Source organism: Tauraco erythrolophus, chromosome 2 (assembly GCF_009769465.1).
Source record: "Tauraco erythrolophus isolate bTauEry1 chromosome 2, bTauEry1.pri, whole genome shotgun sequence".
In the NCBI taxonomy this organism is placed as follows: domain Eukaryota; kingdom Metazoa; phylum Chordata; class Aves; order Musophagiformes; family Musophagidae; genus Tauraco; species Tauraco erythrolophus.
In genome coordinates, this window is record NC_141466.1 from 33,082,291 (window position 1) to 33,099,294 (window position 17,004).

Below are 17,004 nucleotides of genomic sequence, written 5' to 3' on the forward strand. Positions count from 1 at the left end.
AGATTTGAGAGACACAAGAAGTTATCAGTAAGTTTCCAATTAATTCATTAAAACTATAAAGTATGGAGGGGGGGTGGGAGGAAACCATAAGTATAGGTACTTACGAAATATCTTGAGTAGGAGTCTTAAAAAGTGTACCATATAGAAACAGAATGAGGTGCCTGCCAGAAGGGAAAAGCCACTGTATTTTCTGTCAGAAACACCTTAACAACGTTTGGTGCTCACTAATCATTTATTTGAATGTGGGCTAACATTTGCAAAAATACCTGTATCACATATCACAGCCGTAACAAAATAATTCTGCCACTTACAAAGGCTTTATTTATATTCTTGTAACTATAGCTTTACTGATCAATGCAGTCCTCTTTTTGAATAACCACCTCTGACTGCAGATGTAAGTGCTGACCGTTATTCCTTTGACCCATTTTGAACTGGTTTTGCAGTTCAGGTATTGCGAGGTCCTGGATACGGTCACTTAAGAGTCACTCTCAAATTCATCCTGCTCAAAAATAGTCTGCAAAGGTGATACAACTGCACAGCAAAATTTGCAGGAGGTTATAAACACTAGCAAGGAAAGCAATCACCAGCAGCAGACTTGGATAAATAAAGCTCTCCTAATCCTGTCTGATGCTAAAACGTTCCAGGCCTCAAGACTTCTATGGGTGACACGGGACATCACTTTTTCGTGTTTCTTTGGTTTTTCTTTTCAGCTGAAAGGGTCTGTTGCCATTCTTATGACTCAGGGACCTGTTTATCCTAACCCGCAGCAATGATTTTGTTTTTATTAGTGTTTGAAAATAAAAAACAGTAATAAATTCTATTTTTAGGAAGACAAGGAGTAAATTTGTACTTAAGACACAGTAGTAAACTGCTTCTGATTACACACAAAAAAAGAAATGTATATCCAAATGGACTACACCTCAATTAACTGTTTCATTATATACCTTTTATAACCGGGGGAAGGTGAGTCAGGACAAGTCCTTAGCAAGGGTCAGATCTCAGAACAGTGACTTTTGGCATAAATCAAAGGTTTTTGTGTGTGGGTTTTTTTTTTTTATACACAGTATTGCAACACTAAGATAATAATTACATCAGTACACATTGCTCTCTCTTGGACAAAAAGATCACATTTAGGTTAACATTCCATCAGAATAATCTCAGGATACTGACAAAGACCAGAAAAAAAGGGATGTTCCTACATTGCTTTTCATTTTTATCATGACTAAGCAAGACATGAAATGCCACCCTGGTATCTCTGATGCCTATTGAAGGTAACATTCAGGCCTTGGGTAGGTAGATATTCAGCTATCCAGATAAATCCAAGGAATACTGCATTCAGCTCTGGAGTCCTCAACATAAGAAGGACATGGAGCTGCTAGAGCGAGTCCAGAGAAGGGCCACGAAGATGATCCAAGGGCTGGAGCACCTCTGCTATAAAGACAGGCTGAGAGAGTTGGGGCTGATCAGCCTGGAGAAGAGAAGGCTCCGGGGTGATCTTATAGCATCTTTCCAGTACCTAAAGGGGGCCTACAGGAAAGCTGGAGAGGGACTTTTTACAAGGGCGTGTAGTGATAGGACAAGGGGCAACGTCTTTCAACTGAAAGAGGGGAAATTTAAATTAGATCTAAAGAAGAAACTCTTCCCTCTGAGGGTGGTGAGGCAGTGGAACAGGTTGCCCAGAGAAGTTGTGGATGCCCCATCCCTGGAGTTGTTCAAGGCCAGGCTGGATGAGGCTTTGGGCAACCTGGTGTAGTGGACAGTGTCCCTATCCATGACAGGGGAGTTGGAACTAGATGATCTTTGAGGTCCCTTCCAACCCAAACCATTCTATGATTCTACAAAGGCTGGGCAATTAATCAGAGACACTAGGTTCAAAGTTTGTTCAAAACTTTTTATTAATACTGCTTTTCATAATTCTTTCTAAGATGACGAAGCAAGGGAGGGAGAGGTTTATTTACTGAATTTTCTGCTGACTTGCTAATCAAGTCTCCAGAAACACAGACTAGGAATCCTTCCAACTTACCTTTGTTAATTAACATGAAATTAATTTTTTTTTTGGAGATACTTAACGGGAAATTCAGGAAAAGCCAGACTCTGAGGGAGCCTTTTTGTTATAAAATATGAGGTAATAGCATGGATAGCCCTACAGATTAAATGTGAAGAGGTAAGTTTAAAAGAGCAATAAAATTTTGATCTGTTTGTTCCTGCTTGACAATAGATCACAAACCCCTCCATCCTTGAGTATTATCATAGCCATACATTTCAAGCTATTAATGTCTCCAGCAGGCTTATAGTATCCGTCTGGAAGTTATTTCTGCTTACATACACTAATTTAGAGGAAAAAAGCCACAGTCATGTAGTACACAATGGATCGTACGCAAACCATTTCAGAACGCATTGCAAACAAATGTTAGGGATAAGTGGTGCAAATCAGCCGAACACCTGCTCTGCCCTAATACTCTCCATCCTGACCAGGCGTGACCCCAGACCGCACAGCTGAAGCCAGCAGCACACCGCTCCCCCTCCGACCCGAACCTCACTGCATCAGACACGCGCTGCTCCCGACTGTACAGAGCCTATGCAGCCCATCCCCTTCGGGAAAGGTTGGATTTCACAGTCGTTTAACAGAAGGAAAGCGAAGCTTCACCGCCACTAAACCGCACAGGCCCCGCTCCTGCGTGCGGCCGAGTCCGGGGGGTTCGGCTCGGGCGCGGGGTCCCCCCGCCGTGCCCGCGCCCGGCGGGTCCCTGAGCGGTATCGCAGCGTGGTGCCCGCCAGCGTTCGGCGGCTGCGCTCCCTGCGCCGGGAACGCCGGCTCCTGTGCAAAACCCGGCGGGAGCAGGGAGCACCGCCGGAGCGATTTCCCCTCGGCGGGTTGATCCCGGACCGGCCTGTTTCTAACGGGCACAGAGGGACGCGGAGGGGCTCTCTGAAGCGGTGAAAGGGAGAGCGGTCTACCCGCCTTCCGAACGCCGGACCCCGCTGGAGGCTACAGCGGCCGGACCAGGCCGAGCCGCTCCGCCGCGGAGGGCTGCGGGCCCGCGACCCCGCTCGCCTCCCGCGCTTCGCACCTGGGCTCCCGCCCCGCCGCCGGCGGAGCTGCCGGTGACTCAGCAGCGGCGGCGCCCCGGTGACCCCCCTCCCGGCGGCGGCGCCTTGCCGCGGCTCTGCCCCCTCCCTCCCTCCCTCCCGGCAGGATCATCCCACCCCGCCGGGCGGTCACCTCAGCAGGAGGAGCCGCCGCCGATTTGCCTCCGCTCCCGCAGCGACCTGACAGCAGTGAGCTTCGCTTCGCCTCGCCATGCAAGCAGGGAAGGCAACCGAGCGCCGGGACGCCGGCCGGCCCCTGCAGGCCACCATGAAGAGAGGCTACGAGGTGCTCCGCGACCCCCACCTCAACAAGGTAGGGGCGGGCGGGGCAGGTGCGCCGCAGCGACCGGGACCGTGGAGCGCCGAGGGCGGGAGCCCCCTCTCTCGCCCCGGCCCCCCGCCCGCCTTCGGATGACGGCGAAACCAGCCCCGGGGCTGGGCGCCGCCTGCGCAGCCGGAGCCGGGCCCGAGGCGGCGGGGGCGCCGGGCCGCCTCTCACCGCTGCCACCTGTCGCGGCGCCGCCCGCCGCCGCGCAGCTGCCGCCGGGCCGCGGCCCCGGTGGGGCGGCGGGCGCGGGGCAGCGGTACTTCCTGCGGCCCGGGCGGCGCTTCCTCTTCCTTCGGGGGGGGCGAGGGGCCCCCGGGTGGCGGCAGCGGCGGCGAGCGTCGTGCTCGTTCCCGCCCCGCCAGCCCCGGCTCCCGGGGCGCGGAGCCTGCCGCGGGCAGCGGCGCCGTCCCCTCCGTGTCTTCCCGAGAAGAGAAGCAGCGGCAGCCGGGGGAGGATGCTGCTAAAAGTTAGCGCCGCTCTGATGCAAGTTCGCGCTGCCGTGTCTGTGCTTTCCCGGTACGCTCCCTCTTTTCCAGAGCCCGCTTTCCCACGCGTGCCCCACCTTGTTTCCTGCGGGCAAGCCTGGCTGTTCAGGCTGTCCTGCGTTTTATCCCCTGGCAGTTGGAAAAAGCGTTTTAGCACCTTTATTCCACTTGCAGCTGTGAAATTCAACTCAGCTTCCCTCCCTGCTCCACATCAGCGAATGCAGTCGGCTTTCAAGACATGCCGTAGCGCAGTCGAACCTTTTTATCACATCTCTAATTCGCTGAAGAATGGTAATTCAGCTTGATAAAACTTTCTAAACGTGCTAAATTAATCTGGGGGAAGGGAAAAAAAAAAGCTGAGTAAGTATGCATTTGCACAGCTCCGATAAAGATGCAAAGTTCAGATAGTAAAATACTTTACTGGTGTGACAGGCCCTGGATTTGCTGCCAGAATGAAAAATGGGTAAAGTCACAGATAGATGATAAACCACGCCTAGTACGTGAAGCCTTTGTTAAGTTCTTAGCTCCAACTTTGTTCTCACATATTACTTTTAATGGTTAGCTCTGGTGCTCTGTCTTGTACCTCTGCATTAGAATGCGTATACAGTCATTTTACTTCTTGCTGAGTTGTATAAATTGACAAAAACTGTGTGTCTAGTTCTACTGGATAGGTTGACTCATCATCAGTAAAAACTCCATGTATTAGCTAGATGAATAGGGCTTTTATTAGTCTTGGTGCTTGACTACACAGTTTCCTCAGAGGCTGTCTTATGCCTCTGTGTGTGTGTGTGTGTAGGCCTGAGAAGGTCTCCTGAGGTCAGGTGAAAGGAAAACTAACCAAAATTTAAAACTCCCAAGAAGAAACCAATAACAGGCTGTTTCACTTGGGATTGCTTTTAAGTGGCTGCAGTATTCATGGAAAAAAGTCTGATTCAGAATAACCAGGAAAGCCAGCCAAACAGAAAATAGGACTTACTCTAAAGCATCTTGTATAAAGAGCACTGAGAGGCAAAGCAGGCTCATAGCTAGCTCGTTCCCTCAAGCATCACATGTCTTGCCTCTGAACAGCATACTTGAAGGTGAGGAAGGGTCTTGCTTGATTTCGTGGCTTAGACTTTCCTCTCCCTGTCCCCCTCAGCTGTGTTATGGCACATATGTACTGTACAACAGAGAAGCAGGAAAAAGTAGCTGTTCCTTATCAACCTCATCTATCCAGCTAAGGCAGAGTTTGGTCTTAGAAAAGGTCAGCTGAAAAATTCGGTTTTTATACCTGTGAGGAGTGTCTGGTCCTGGTCTGGTGAAGAACGGATGAGCCAGTTTTCTGACTGAGACAGGTGTTTTTTGGTGGATGTGGATGTATTACACCCTACTATACAGATACACAAACATGTACCCGCACTCCCCTTGAGACAGAGAGATATGTATTTATTGCCAAATATATATGTATATGGAAAATAAAATCAAGTATGTTGAGGACTGCCAACATGGGTGCCAGTCTTGTGGCCTGTTTGCATGCACGGGATCTGGTGTTCCCAGTTCACTTTCTATTGCCAAGGCTGTTAAACAAGCCTCAGATTGCAGAGAATTCAATTTGAAGTGGATAAAATATCTCCTTTAATGAATGTAAAGTACAGGGATTGTTTACAGTTCTGCAGAAATGCCAGAATTTTCTGCTATCTCCTGGGCCCTGTCTAAGAGCTGCAATTCCTTGGTATCAGCACTTTCTTTTGGATATGGTGCCAGTTTTAATAGTCCTATTTGCATATACTTGGCAAAAGAGACTGTAAGTACTGAGTAGTGCTATCTAGCAATGACTTGTAGAAAAAGAAGACAAATGGTGCTTTCAGAGTCTCTTAAGCAAAGACAGCTGGCCTGTCAAGCAGGTAAAACTGAAGTATGCTGCAATATGTGGAAGCTTGGGGCTTGCGTCCTCAAATAATACGTTCCTTCTCTCAGACAAGTTGAAAGGAAAATTTTGCAGGGAACCATTTATGCTTGGACATCTTTAAAAATAGATTTTTTTTTTTTTTAAATACCTATCTCTATTTAGCACCCCACTCATCCAACAATAAAGCTGGATTTCTGCACACTCGGTGGATACATCGCTTCTTATATTTAACCTTGATAGCTGGTGAGAGAAAGGGCTGTGGGATTGCCAGTGTAAACACCCAAATTTCTTCTTTTCCACTTGCCCTCTGCTTCTACCCGGATGGCAAAATTTCCAGAACATACTAAGCACTGAAATATGTTGAAGCCCTAGGCAATGTCATTCTTAAATCTTTTATGTTTTACTTTGTAAGTAGTTTGTACAAACCTCACTGAGGAAAAGCCTAACAAAAATGTTTAGTGGTAGTGTGTTTTGTTTTTCTCCACACTGGGACATTTTGCCTATATAGGAAACCATTGCTGCTTTTACGAGGTCACGGAGTCGTTTGTCCCATCTCAGCAGCAGTAATGCATCAAAAACCATGAGGAACAGCGGATTGCAACACACTGAGTTTAATTACTTGAGGACATGTGTCCAAGTCTATGGACAATAATCACAATTCAGTTATTGTCTGAGATTTTAGGTCCATAGTGTTTAGAAGTGTGTTTAGAACCTTTTTGGTAATTTTGTTCTTTTTTCCCTTAGGCAACTAAACACATTGTAAATAGCAGTGCAATTACAAGGAAAACAAACAGTTTCACTTCTTTTCACTGAAATAGATTGCCTTAGAAACCTTTGGCTGGGAGTTGTATGCTCTTTAAGCTGATGAGTTACGGAAATGTGAAAGTAATTTGCTCTGCTTCTACTGTAAATCTCGTTTATGCTTTATTGAATGTACGAGTTTGTGATTTTGAAGCACACAAATCATCTAACATTAAACTTTCATCTCTAATTTTTTTAACCTTTTAATATTGTTTAAACAAGTCATAGTTTACCATAATCTTCTTATTTTCAGAATCTGAACGTGAAGATAATGCAAACATATATTTCAATACCAAACTTTTCCAATAGTCTGTATTAGTTGCCAAGTCTGAATGCCATTGGAGGAGTGCTTTGTTCCCAGGTTGCTTTCATATTCTTGCCGAGTGATTCAGCGAGCAGGAAGTAAGTGATTCTATTAAATCTAAGTGCTGGAGGGCTGTCACCCCTCCTCAGCTGCCTCCCCTCGGCCCAGACCGACTGCTGTCATCATTGCTGAGTGTAGTGCGCCTGTAAACTGTTGGTTCTTCTTTTTTCTTTCCCTTTATTCAAGTTACACTAAAGCACTGGGGAATGTCAGAACGGACTGTCCTATGGGGCTGCTGAACATCTGAGTGCTGCCAATCTCAATCCCATCTGCAATGGCATTGATGTTTTATCCTTACCACCTCCTGTACGTGATGCCCCTGGTAACTTCTCAACTGAGTAGTGATATTAGTTGTTGGCTGGAGTTGGCTGTTGGTCCATTGTCTCATTATGGCATTTACTATACAAGAACCATACTGGAACAGACCAAAGGTCCGTTTATCCCAATGTCTTATTTCTGACAGCAGCCGAACTGAATCCCTCAGGAGGAGTTAAAAGAGCGAAGGATGCCTGTAGTGATACTTTCTCAGAATAACCAATTCCAGGCTAAGGGAATAAACAATTTATGAGAGGGTTATTAAGAAAGACAATGCTTGTCTTTCCTATCAGATTACACATGCTACGTGTCCTAATTTACTAAAAAACAGTTATAAACTTTTTTTAATTCAAGTGAAATCGTTATCTGAGCTAGAGAGAAGCATGGACTTCCCATTTTGCCCCTACGTTTCAGACAGCGGGAGGAGAATGCTTGTGAAATACAGATATATTTTGTTCTGTATACAGCTAGTTGCTTCACTAAAATCAAATTTGATTCGGGGAAAGTGTAATCTTGTGATTAGCATGGGTGACATATAAAGATGGTCTTACAACTTTGACATTTGTTGATGACCCTGTAATAGGCTCAGCAAAAAATCAGAAGCATTCCAGTGAGATTTACTCTTATCTAATGAGTAAAAGAGAAGAAACATTTCAGAAGCTCCTTGAAATAAATGTATTTTTTTATCAGATACCAAGCAGTAGAAGTCTCTTTTCCTTCTGTTGGTAATGTACATATTTTCACATCTTAAACCTGTGTGTACTTTGGCTGAGTCCTCTGGAGGGGCCAGTGCTTGCTGAGTATTGCTTTTGCCTTAGCTATTCTGGGAAGAAAACTGATGAAGCTGGGGATGGAGGAGGAGAACACTCCTTAAAATGGCATATTAGAAGTGTGTATATTAATTTTTAAAATAGGTTTTCTGGCAGTAACTTGATATTGGAAGGGATGATTTCATATTAAGCGGTAGTAGGTATGATAATGCCTCTAAGATTGGAAGATAGTTAGCTCTATGTGAAACTAAAGGTACAATTTGAGGAAAATTTTTTTGGGGGTATAGTTGCTGATCACTCTTACTGTCTTCTACCTCCTTTTTTTTTTTTTCCTCAAAAAAACTTTTGCCCTTTACAACTTTGTTGGTTTTAACAGTAGTATTTCATGGTTCTTACCCCCATCAGATCGCCTAGCAGAGCAGTTCTGAGCTTGATAGGGAAAAGCACGTGCTGTTTTTCTGGTCTTTGACAAGAGAAAATGGTATAGTGGTTGTGCTAGCACAAAAACTGAATCAATCTGGTCTTTGTCTGAAACCTTTTAGAGTGAACTTGCATCGGTTTTGCCTGTGTGTTTGGCAAGCATTGCATTTTTGATCTATTACTGGGGTCTCTGAGACTGGAGTTGCTGTTCTGTGGAGCAGCAACCTAAAATAGGAGGTTCTTCAGGTGTGAGGTTGGTTCATACCAGAGCTATTTGCTCTTTAACCATCAGAACCGTAAGTTGCAGACTGGCAGAACTGCAACTACCTTGTACGCTTGGGTTTTGGGCAAGGGTGAGAGCTCAGTGGTGGCTCACTGGTGGGTGCTGAAGGCCTGGGTGAGGAGGTTCTCACATTGCCAGTGTATTCTTCCTTCTTGAAATCACCTTTCTGAGGTGTGAGGGAGGAGTTATGAGGCAGGATGTTCTTTGTGTAGTGCTTTTATTTACAGTATTTGTGAAGGGGCTTTAAAAATTAATTCTGTGATATTTCCACCTTTCTTACCTGAAGGCAGATTTGTCCTGCATACTATTTAATAAGGAAAATGTCTTGGGAAAAGCGCAAAGTTTTTCAATGAGATTATTTTACCACCATCTTCTATTTTATGTACACAGCTTGCAGCGTTCATTGCCTCCTGCTATTTTCTTCCCGAGCTAGTAGGTAAGTTGCTGCAGTTGGTGTTATATTGTTTTCTTCCTGTTGGCTTCCAGTTCTTTGCTTGCAGTTACGAAAAAGAGTGCTGAGACAGCGAGTTGGGAACAAAGTTCTGTGACTTGAATTAAAAGCAAATAAAATGAAGGAGAAGTTATGTAGTAAGCTATATAGCAGCAATAGCAACTGAGTAGTGGTATGAGTTGCCGCAAGAAGCTGATACCTAGAATTGTTCTGCTGTGAAGCCATTTTGGGCATTAAAAACACTTTTGACTTGTGTAATTTTCTTGTGGACTTCAGTAATTGAACACAAAGTTGACCTTTTTTCTTTAGACTGAGAAATCCCACGCCCACTGGTTATAAATGCCACTGGAATAGAAGCATTAATCCTAGCACAGAGCACCTTGCAAATAGGATTTGTGTATTTAGAACGAGTTAAATGTGCTTTTCTACACTAGGTTTTGTAGAAATGCTGGCCACAGAACTTGGGCATTATTTTTTTTTAATCATATTGATGGATGCCGACAATAAATAAGAGCTCTCTTATTGTAAGAAATTGTACTTCTGTGTAGGTAAAATAAACTGCAGAAAGCATATCTCAGAGTGCAGAATTTCCTATTATTTTGCGTTCTTTGCTTTATATATCTGATTCTGCTGAATCAGTCTCTTGTATCGAGCTGTCCCTGAAAAAAGAAGTTGCGGCTGTAGGAGGCACAAGGTTCTCTCCCCCAGCCCTGCTTCCCTCTCTGAGGGGAGGAGGAAGTGAAATATGTGTGACAGCAATGCTTCTTATTAACCTGTGACCCCAAGTTAAAATGTGCCATCTTTGCTTTGTCATGCCTTTCCTTTTCCTCCTTGCCTGCTCAGGTGAGCCGTGTATTCGGTGCACAACTCGCTCGTGGCTGCCGTAGCCCAGGCCTGCAGGGGTTGGTGAGGGGCTTCAGGCAGAAGGTCCTGCCATTGTGCTAAATGCATTACTGATGGAGGTCTGAAACAGAGTATTAATACCCTTCAATGAGGCCCTTCAATGAGGTTTTTCCAGTTTGTATTACAGAATTTTACAGTGGAACAGCTATTTCAAAGAAGTGTCAAAAGCAGCATTTGACACATCCTGGAGGATGTGACTCAGATTTCAGCCACAGTAGCAAGTGGCTTGTGCTCCCTGCAAATCTGAAGAGCTCTTGTAAGGTGTCCTTTGCGCTCCCCTGGCTGAAGCAAATGTGTGATGGTTGCCTGAGAGTTCTAAGGCTCATCATGTCTGGAAGAGTAGCACGGAAAGGGGCGAAAAGAGCTGAAATAAGAACATTGTTGGGTTTGTGTGCCTGCATAATGAGATGCACAGGGTAGTCTGTTCACTCCCACATACCTTAAACAGAGAAAGAAGAAATTGTTATCTGTGAGCATTAATAGCTGTGGGACATTTAACATGTTGAAACTTCTAGTGTTTTTTTTGTTTGTTTTTTTGTTCTCTCTTTTTTTCAATCCTCTTAATGATAATGTTGGACAGGGTGAGATGCTTGTTTAAAAAAAACCCACACAGACCAATTTCATTTGCTGTGCATGTTGCAGTGTCAGGAAGGACCTGCTACCTGTTAAGTGCCAGCTGGGGAGTAATGGATGTCCATTTATCTTTGTGCATTCATCATCTCCATTCAGCACAGTGTTAAGCCTGGTCCTCTGAGACAAATACCTGTGGAGTTCTGACCCAGAGATGCGCATACACGCCTGTCAACAAGGCTTGAGTGCATGGAACTGAACTGGAAGTCTTCTGTGTATTTTTCTTTGTGTTGTTGCTGTGATACCATAGTACCACTGAGATGTTTCAAGCTTCAGTTAATTAGATCATAAATGGGATCATAAATGCCCAGAGGAGTTTTGGATGCCCCATCCCTGAAGGTGTTCAAGACCAGGTTGGATGTGGCTTTGAGCAGCCTGATCTAGTGGAAAGTGTCCCTGCCGCCGGCAGGGGGGTTGGAACTAGATGGTCTTTAAGGTCCCTTCCAACCCAAACCATTCGATGATTCTATGATAAATTAAGGATCCTTTGGATTTAATGAATAGTTCTATATTTGATCACGCTGGTACACAAACTTGATCTTCTGTTAAAAAGATGGTGATTTGTGAACTTCAAAAATACTTTTCAAGTGAAGTTAGTAAGGCTGTTGTTGGAGCAAGGCTCAGTCTTATGGCTTCTGAGCATAAGGGATTGTCTGTCTGCAGTGGGAGGTTTTGTGAGATCCAAAGCCATCGTATAACTAGGAAAGGTGCCAGTTTAGGGAACACACCCTGTGTTAGCTTCTGTAGAAGCAGGCGCAGAGTCTTTGTCTCTACTAGCAGAATGCAGATGTTGTAACACCTGGCGCTGTGTGCGTGTGCTGGCCAGTGCGGTGCTGCGTTGCCGGGGCTCTGGATGATGCTCTTCATCATCTCTGAATTTTTCAGACTCTCTCCTTTGCCATGACTAAAAACAGTAATACAGTTCATCAGTAGTAGGCCATTAGTTAAGCTTTGTTTGAATGTCCTTCTTTTTCATGAAGGGGCTTTCTCTTTATTTTGGGTCAGGGCAGCGCAGGCCAGGCCCATGACTGGGTATAGTTTTACAGTAATTAGCTCCATTGTCTGGTTTAACACAACATCAAGGAGCTAAATCTGGTATAGGAAAAAGGCAGTAAGATGTCATAGGATTATCAGTTTGTAATATATGGTTGCCAAAGTTTTGTACAGCAAAGCTGCAGACAAACTTGAAACAGCAGCCATGCATCTGCAAAACTGGGATGGGTGGGACTTGGGATAAACTTCCTAAGGGACAGGTAGAAGCAGCAGGACTAGGCATTAATTTGTCAGAGACCAGACAGAGGCTTTGGTGCTTCCAGTGTTTCACCTGACATAGAAATTAAAATCTTTAAATAAAGATGCTGACAGTTTCTAGTCAGAGGCGGAGGATGAATTTGGCTTGACACTGGAATATTCTGCCTTATCATTCCTGGAGAGGGGTATTATGCACAGTCAGCAGCACTGCTTCCTAGCAGGGCTTGCAGACGTGAGAAATGTACCTTATCTAACCAATATATTAAGACATGGTATTTATTGTGGGTGTCCTCAATAACTATGAATTGACTTGTGATTTTGAAATTGCAATTGTGCAAACTCTCTGTGGAATGTGCTGTATGTCTGTTCATCCTAAAAAAGAAAATCCAAGTCATGGATGAAGGCAAGCAAGGTAGGGGAAACCATCTAGTAGTTACTTTAAGAAAGTGTCGAAACATAGTTGAATCGTTTTTGTTGATATTCACCCTTTGTATCCTGCATAGATTGAACTTTTACGTCAGTCACTTTTCTTTACCTTCCCCTTTCTCCCCCTCAATAGCAATTTTATAAGTAGCATTATACCTTTGAGAACTAAATGATTGCTGTCAAGCATGTTGAAACTCCATGAATTTATGTTTTAGAAATATTTATTTTTTTTTCCTAGAGCCAATAGCAGGATGATACAGAGAAGTAAGAAAATTGCTGTGTAGTTATAATGTGTTATCATTTTGACTAATTTTCATAATTTCATGACATGTAGCAAGGTAGTAGGAATTTTAAAACTACCTCAAAGGATTGTCAGTATGATTTAGATTAGATATAAGGAAGAAATTTTTCACTCAGAGGGTGGTGAGGCACTGGAACAGGTTGCCCAGAGAAGTTGTAGATGCCCCATCCCTAGAAGTGTTCAAGGCCAGGTTGGATGAGGCTTTGGGCAACCTGGTGTAGTGGAGGGTTTCCGTGCCCATGGCACGGGGGTTGGAACTAGATGATCTTTGAGGTCCCTTCCAACTCTAACCATTCTATGATTCTATGATGCACATTAGAGACATCTCCAGGAGCTGGGAATGCCATGATACACAGCCAAGGGGAATCTAGGTTGGACCATAATCACAAATAAGCTCATGGCTTTTATAAGGTTGGTAGATTTGTGTAGGGTGGTATTAGAGAAAGGACTAAGGACCTGATTCTGATACTGATTTTAGTAGTGTAAGCTGAGAGTAAATTAATGGTAGAGGGATGCAAGAGGGGAAGCTGCTGCAAAGCTGGCATGAAATTAGCACTGGTGCATTAATCCTTCAAAAAACAAAAACCCTTTGTCACTTGGAGAGTTTGAGCTCCAAGTTTGAGAGTTTGATTTTTTTTTTTTTTTTTTAGGAGTTAATGAAAAAAAGCCCTGAACTGCTTGCATAAGAAAACAAGTTTTTGTCTTATCAAAGCTTAAGCTTTGCTAATATAATGTGTTGCATAATTCAGGAAGCAAAAATCCTGACTTAGAAGAAGGAGGTCACAGGGCACCCTGGAGGCAGTTCTTGCAGGCACTGTGTGCTTTCTGTTGAAATCAGTGTCTGTAGTTTACTTGGATACCGTTAGTGCCTATTCCTGTGTGAAACACAATCCCCCGCGCAGGACTGGAGGTTGTTTACAATGTAGAGGAAGTGGAGGAAGCGTTGACTAAACATTTTTTATATACATAAAGCATACATAACCTAGAACTGGAAAAAAAGCATCATAATTCTCTTATGCTTTGAATACTTGTGGCTTTCAGCCAAAGATGTAGAAATATGTCAGGAGGTACTCGTCTGATATAAGACTTCAGGAAGCAAATTCATCACTGTTTTGGTCTTAAAATATAAATGAGGCGTAGAGCAGCAATGCATTTTATCGTTGCATGCTTATGCTTAGGTTTTTCCTTACTTTATTGTTCAAGTAGCAACTGTTACCTGTTTCTGGCTTAGAAAAACTGATTTTTTTTTCTCTAATAACTAAATTTTAATATTAAAACTCAAGTCACCGTTCTGCCTCTTCTCTTTGTGTATTCATAAAATAAATATCCCTACAAGGGGTTTGAAAAATTACAAACACGTTTGGTTCAATGTAACTTCACTTGAATAAACTCAGTCTTCAGTCTCGAGTTAGTACTTTAGATTAATTTGTCTTATTAATGAATTGTGTGTATGTTTGGAACAGGATAGGGGCTATGAGGTATTAAATGATTTTGGCATCCAGTTCAGATGGGATATCACAGTTTACCTTTCTTCCTTTTGTCCTTTGTGAGTGATAAACTTTTAAATTTGCTTTTGACATGGAGATTGTATAGCACAGAATCACTGCTTTGCAAGAGAAGAACAAGAATTGTTATGAAATACATTGTTGCCTTTTCCACAAAAGCAAAAATAATTTTTGCTTTTACTAATGAATTAAAAAAAAAAATCTTTGCCTTAAATCTGTCCTGGAGATGAGTGCATAGTGGTGATTATGAAGCATGTTATAACATTTTCAGTACTAATGTCTAGCTGACTTAATGGATTTCTTTCTCCTGATACTTGACTTTAGAAAGCAGATTTACGTGTGGAGGTGTATTTATGACAGAGGCAGTAAAGCCTCTTTACCTAAATAGTGCAAAAGAGCTCCAAGTGTACTGTGGAGAAGCTCAACATGAGCTGGCAATGTGCGTTGGCAGCCCAGAAAGCCAACCGTATCCTGGGCTGCATCAAAAGAAGTGTGGCCAGCAGGTCGAGGGAGGTGATTCTGCCCCTCTGCTCTGCTCTCGTGAGACCTCACCTGGAATACTGCATTCAGCTCTGGGGTCCCCAGCTTAAGAAGGACATGGATCTGTTGGAATGAGTCCAGAGGAGGGCCACGAAGATCATCTGAGGGCTGGAGCACCTCTCCTCTGAAGACACGCTGAGAGAGTTAGGGCTGTTCAGCCTAGAGAAGAGAAGGCTCAGGAGAGACCTTATAGCAGCTTTCCAGTACCTAAAGGTGGCCTACAAGAAAGCTGGAGAGGTGCATTTTACACAAGCATGTAGTGATAGGACAAGGGCTAATGGCTTTAAACTGAAAGAGGGTAGATTTTGATGAGATCTATGGAAGATATATTTGACTCTGAGAGTGGTGAGGCACTGAAACAAGTTGCCCAGAGCGGTTGTGGATGCCCCATCCCTGGAAGTGTTCAAGACCAGGTTGGATGAGGCTTTGGGCAACCTGGTGTAGTGGACAGTGTCCCTGCCCATGGCCTGCGGGTGGGAGCTAGATGATCTTTGAGGTCCCTTCGAACCCAAACCATTCTGTGATTCTATGAATAGTTACAGATAGGAGTCAGAATAGAAGAACACTGTATTGCTAAAGTAAAACTAATACCTGAGTCTCTGAAGTGCCTAGTGCTGATTTGATTTGGCTTGAATCTTTTCAAGTCCTGTATAATGTTTTCTGGAGAGGTTGGACAGGAGCAGTGCACCTGAAGCAGAGGAAGCCTGGCGTTAGTTAGTAGGTATATGCCTTTTTGAAGCTATCAGTGATGCTCCTGCATCTTTGCTTCTTACACACACACTTCTCCACTCTGTTTTTGCTTAAGATCTGAAGAGACTTCTATCTAGCTAATAAATTTAGGTTAAAAATGTGAGTTGTTAAAATGCAGGACTTCACAAGCTGATGGCTGATTAAGTGCATGATTCTAAAACTAATCTTAAAGGATTTTTCAGGCTTTTGTAGGAACTTTTTGCCATTGTTTAAGGTGTTAAAATTACAACTGAGTTTCTTTGTGTAAAGTAGAAGAGTAATTTAATAGCTGAAAAAACACATTAAGATTCTTTCAAGTACGGAATATTGAACCCTAATGCTGACAGGTTCAGCAGTTTTAGTCTGTGATAAATATATGGAATAAAATCCTTGTTGGATTTCAAGATACTGACTATTGAAAGGTAAACTAATCTGCTGCTATTTATAGGCAAATGAAAGTTATTATGAAAATACATTTCAAACTCTTCATTTTGTAGTGTAGCAGTAGTTGGAGTAATTCCTTAATGTCTTCAGGTTTACGCTGCTTTGGTTTTGCCCAGGTATAAGCCATTGTAAGTCATGTCCTAGGAGCAAGGGTTGGGGGAGGAATGAAGAGGCTTCTGCCAGGAGACCGAGGTTCAGGCTCTTGGACCTTCTGCAGGAGTGAGATCTTGCAGTGGTTTCTTCCTCCCTCTGCCCCGACTTTTCAGTCTTCCTCAGATCATACATTTTAGATGACTGCTTGACATCTTCATTCCCAAGGTTTTTCTGAAATTCTTACCTTGCTCTTGTCTGGAGCCCAAGCAGGACAGTTGTCCTTCTCATTCCAACACAACTCCACCTTGAGATGTTTCAAGTCTCTTCTATCCCAGGATGCCTCCTTTCCACCTTCTTGTCGCTGAGGTCCTTGTTTTTTCAGGCTGCTACTGAGTGTAGATGTCATTTTACAGACTTTGTCTAAAGCTTTCAGGCCTGGTGAAGGAGAGCAGGTTCTCTGCTATGCTTCAAAGCTTTTCCTCTGCACAAGGTATTCCCTGAAGTTCTTTGAAAAAATTTACTAAAGTAAAATAATTGCTGTATTTTACTGTGACATTTATTTGGATGTATCAAGAGAAGCGTGGTCAGCAGGTCAAGAGAGGTGATTCTCCCCCTCTACTCAGCTATTGTGAGACCCCACCTCGAATACTGTGTCCAGTTCTGGTGTCCCCACCATAAGAGAGACATAGATTTGTTGGAGCGTGTTCAGAGGAGGGCCACAAAGATGATCCAGGGGCTGGAGCACCTCTGCTACGAGGACAGGTTGCGAGAGCTGGGATTGTTCAGCCTTGAAAAGAGAAGACTTCGGGGGGACCTAATAGCTGCCTTCCAATACCTGAAGGGAACTTACAGGAAGGCTGGGGAGGGACTTTTTACAAGAGTGTCCACTGATAGGACAAGGGGAAATGGGTTTAAGTTGAAGGAGAACAGATTTAGATTAGATCTTAGGAAGAAATTCTTCTGTACGAGGGTGGTAAGACTTTGGAA

The 17,004-nt window shown here is 43.8% G+C and overlaps 1 protein-coding gene across 1 annotated transcript in view; it reads left to right on the forward strand.

Annotated features, from left to right (window-relative positions):
- The first annotated feature begins 3,301 nt into the window (after positions 1–3,301).
- The window catches only part of ME1 (malic enzyme 1), a 195,780-nt gene continuing 182,077 nt past the window's right edge, over positions 3,302–17,004 (forward strand). The window contains exon 1 of the mRNA XM_086608248.1: positions 3,302–3,403. Coding sequence (XP_086464374.1) covers positions 3,302–3,403 — 102 coding nt within the window. The remainder of the gene's footprint in view (positions 3,404–17,004) is intronic.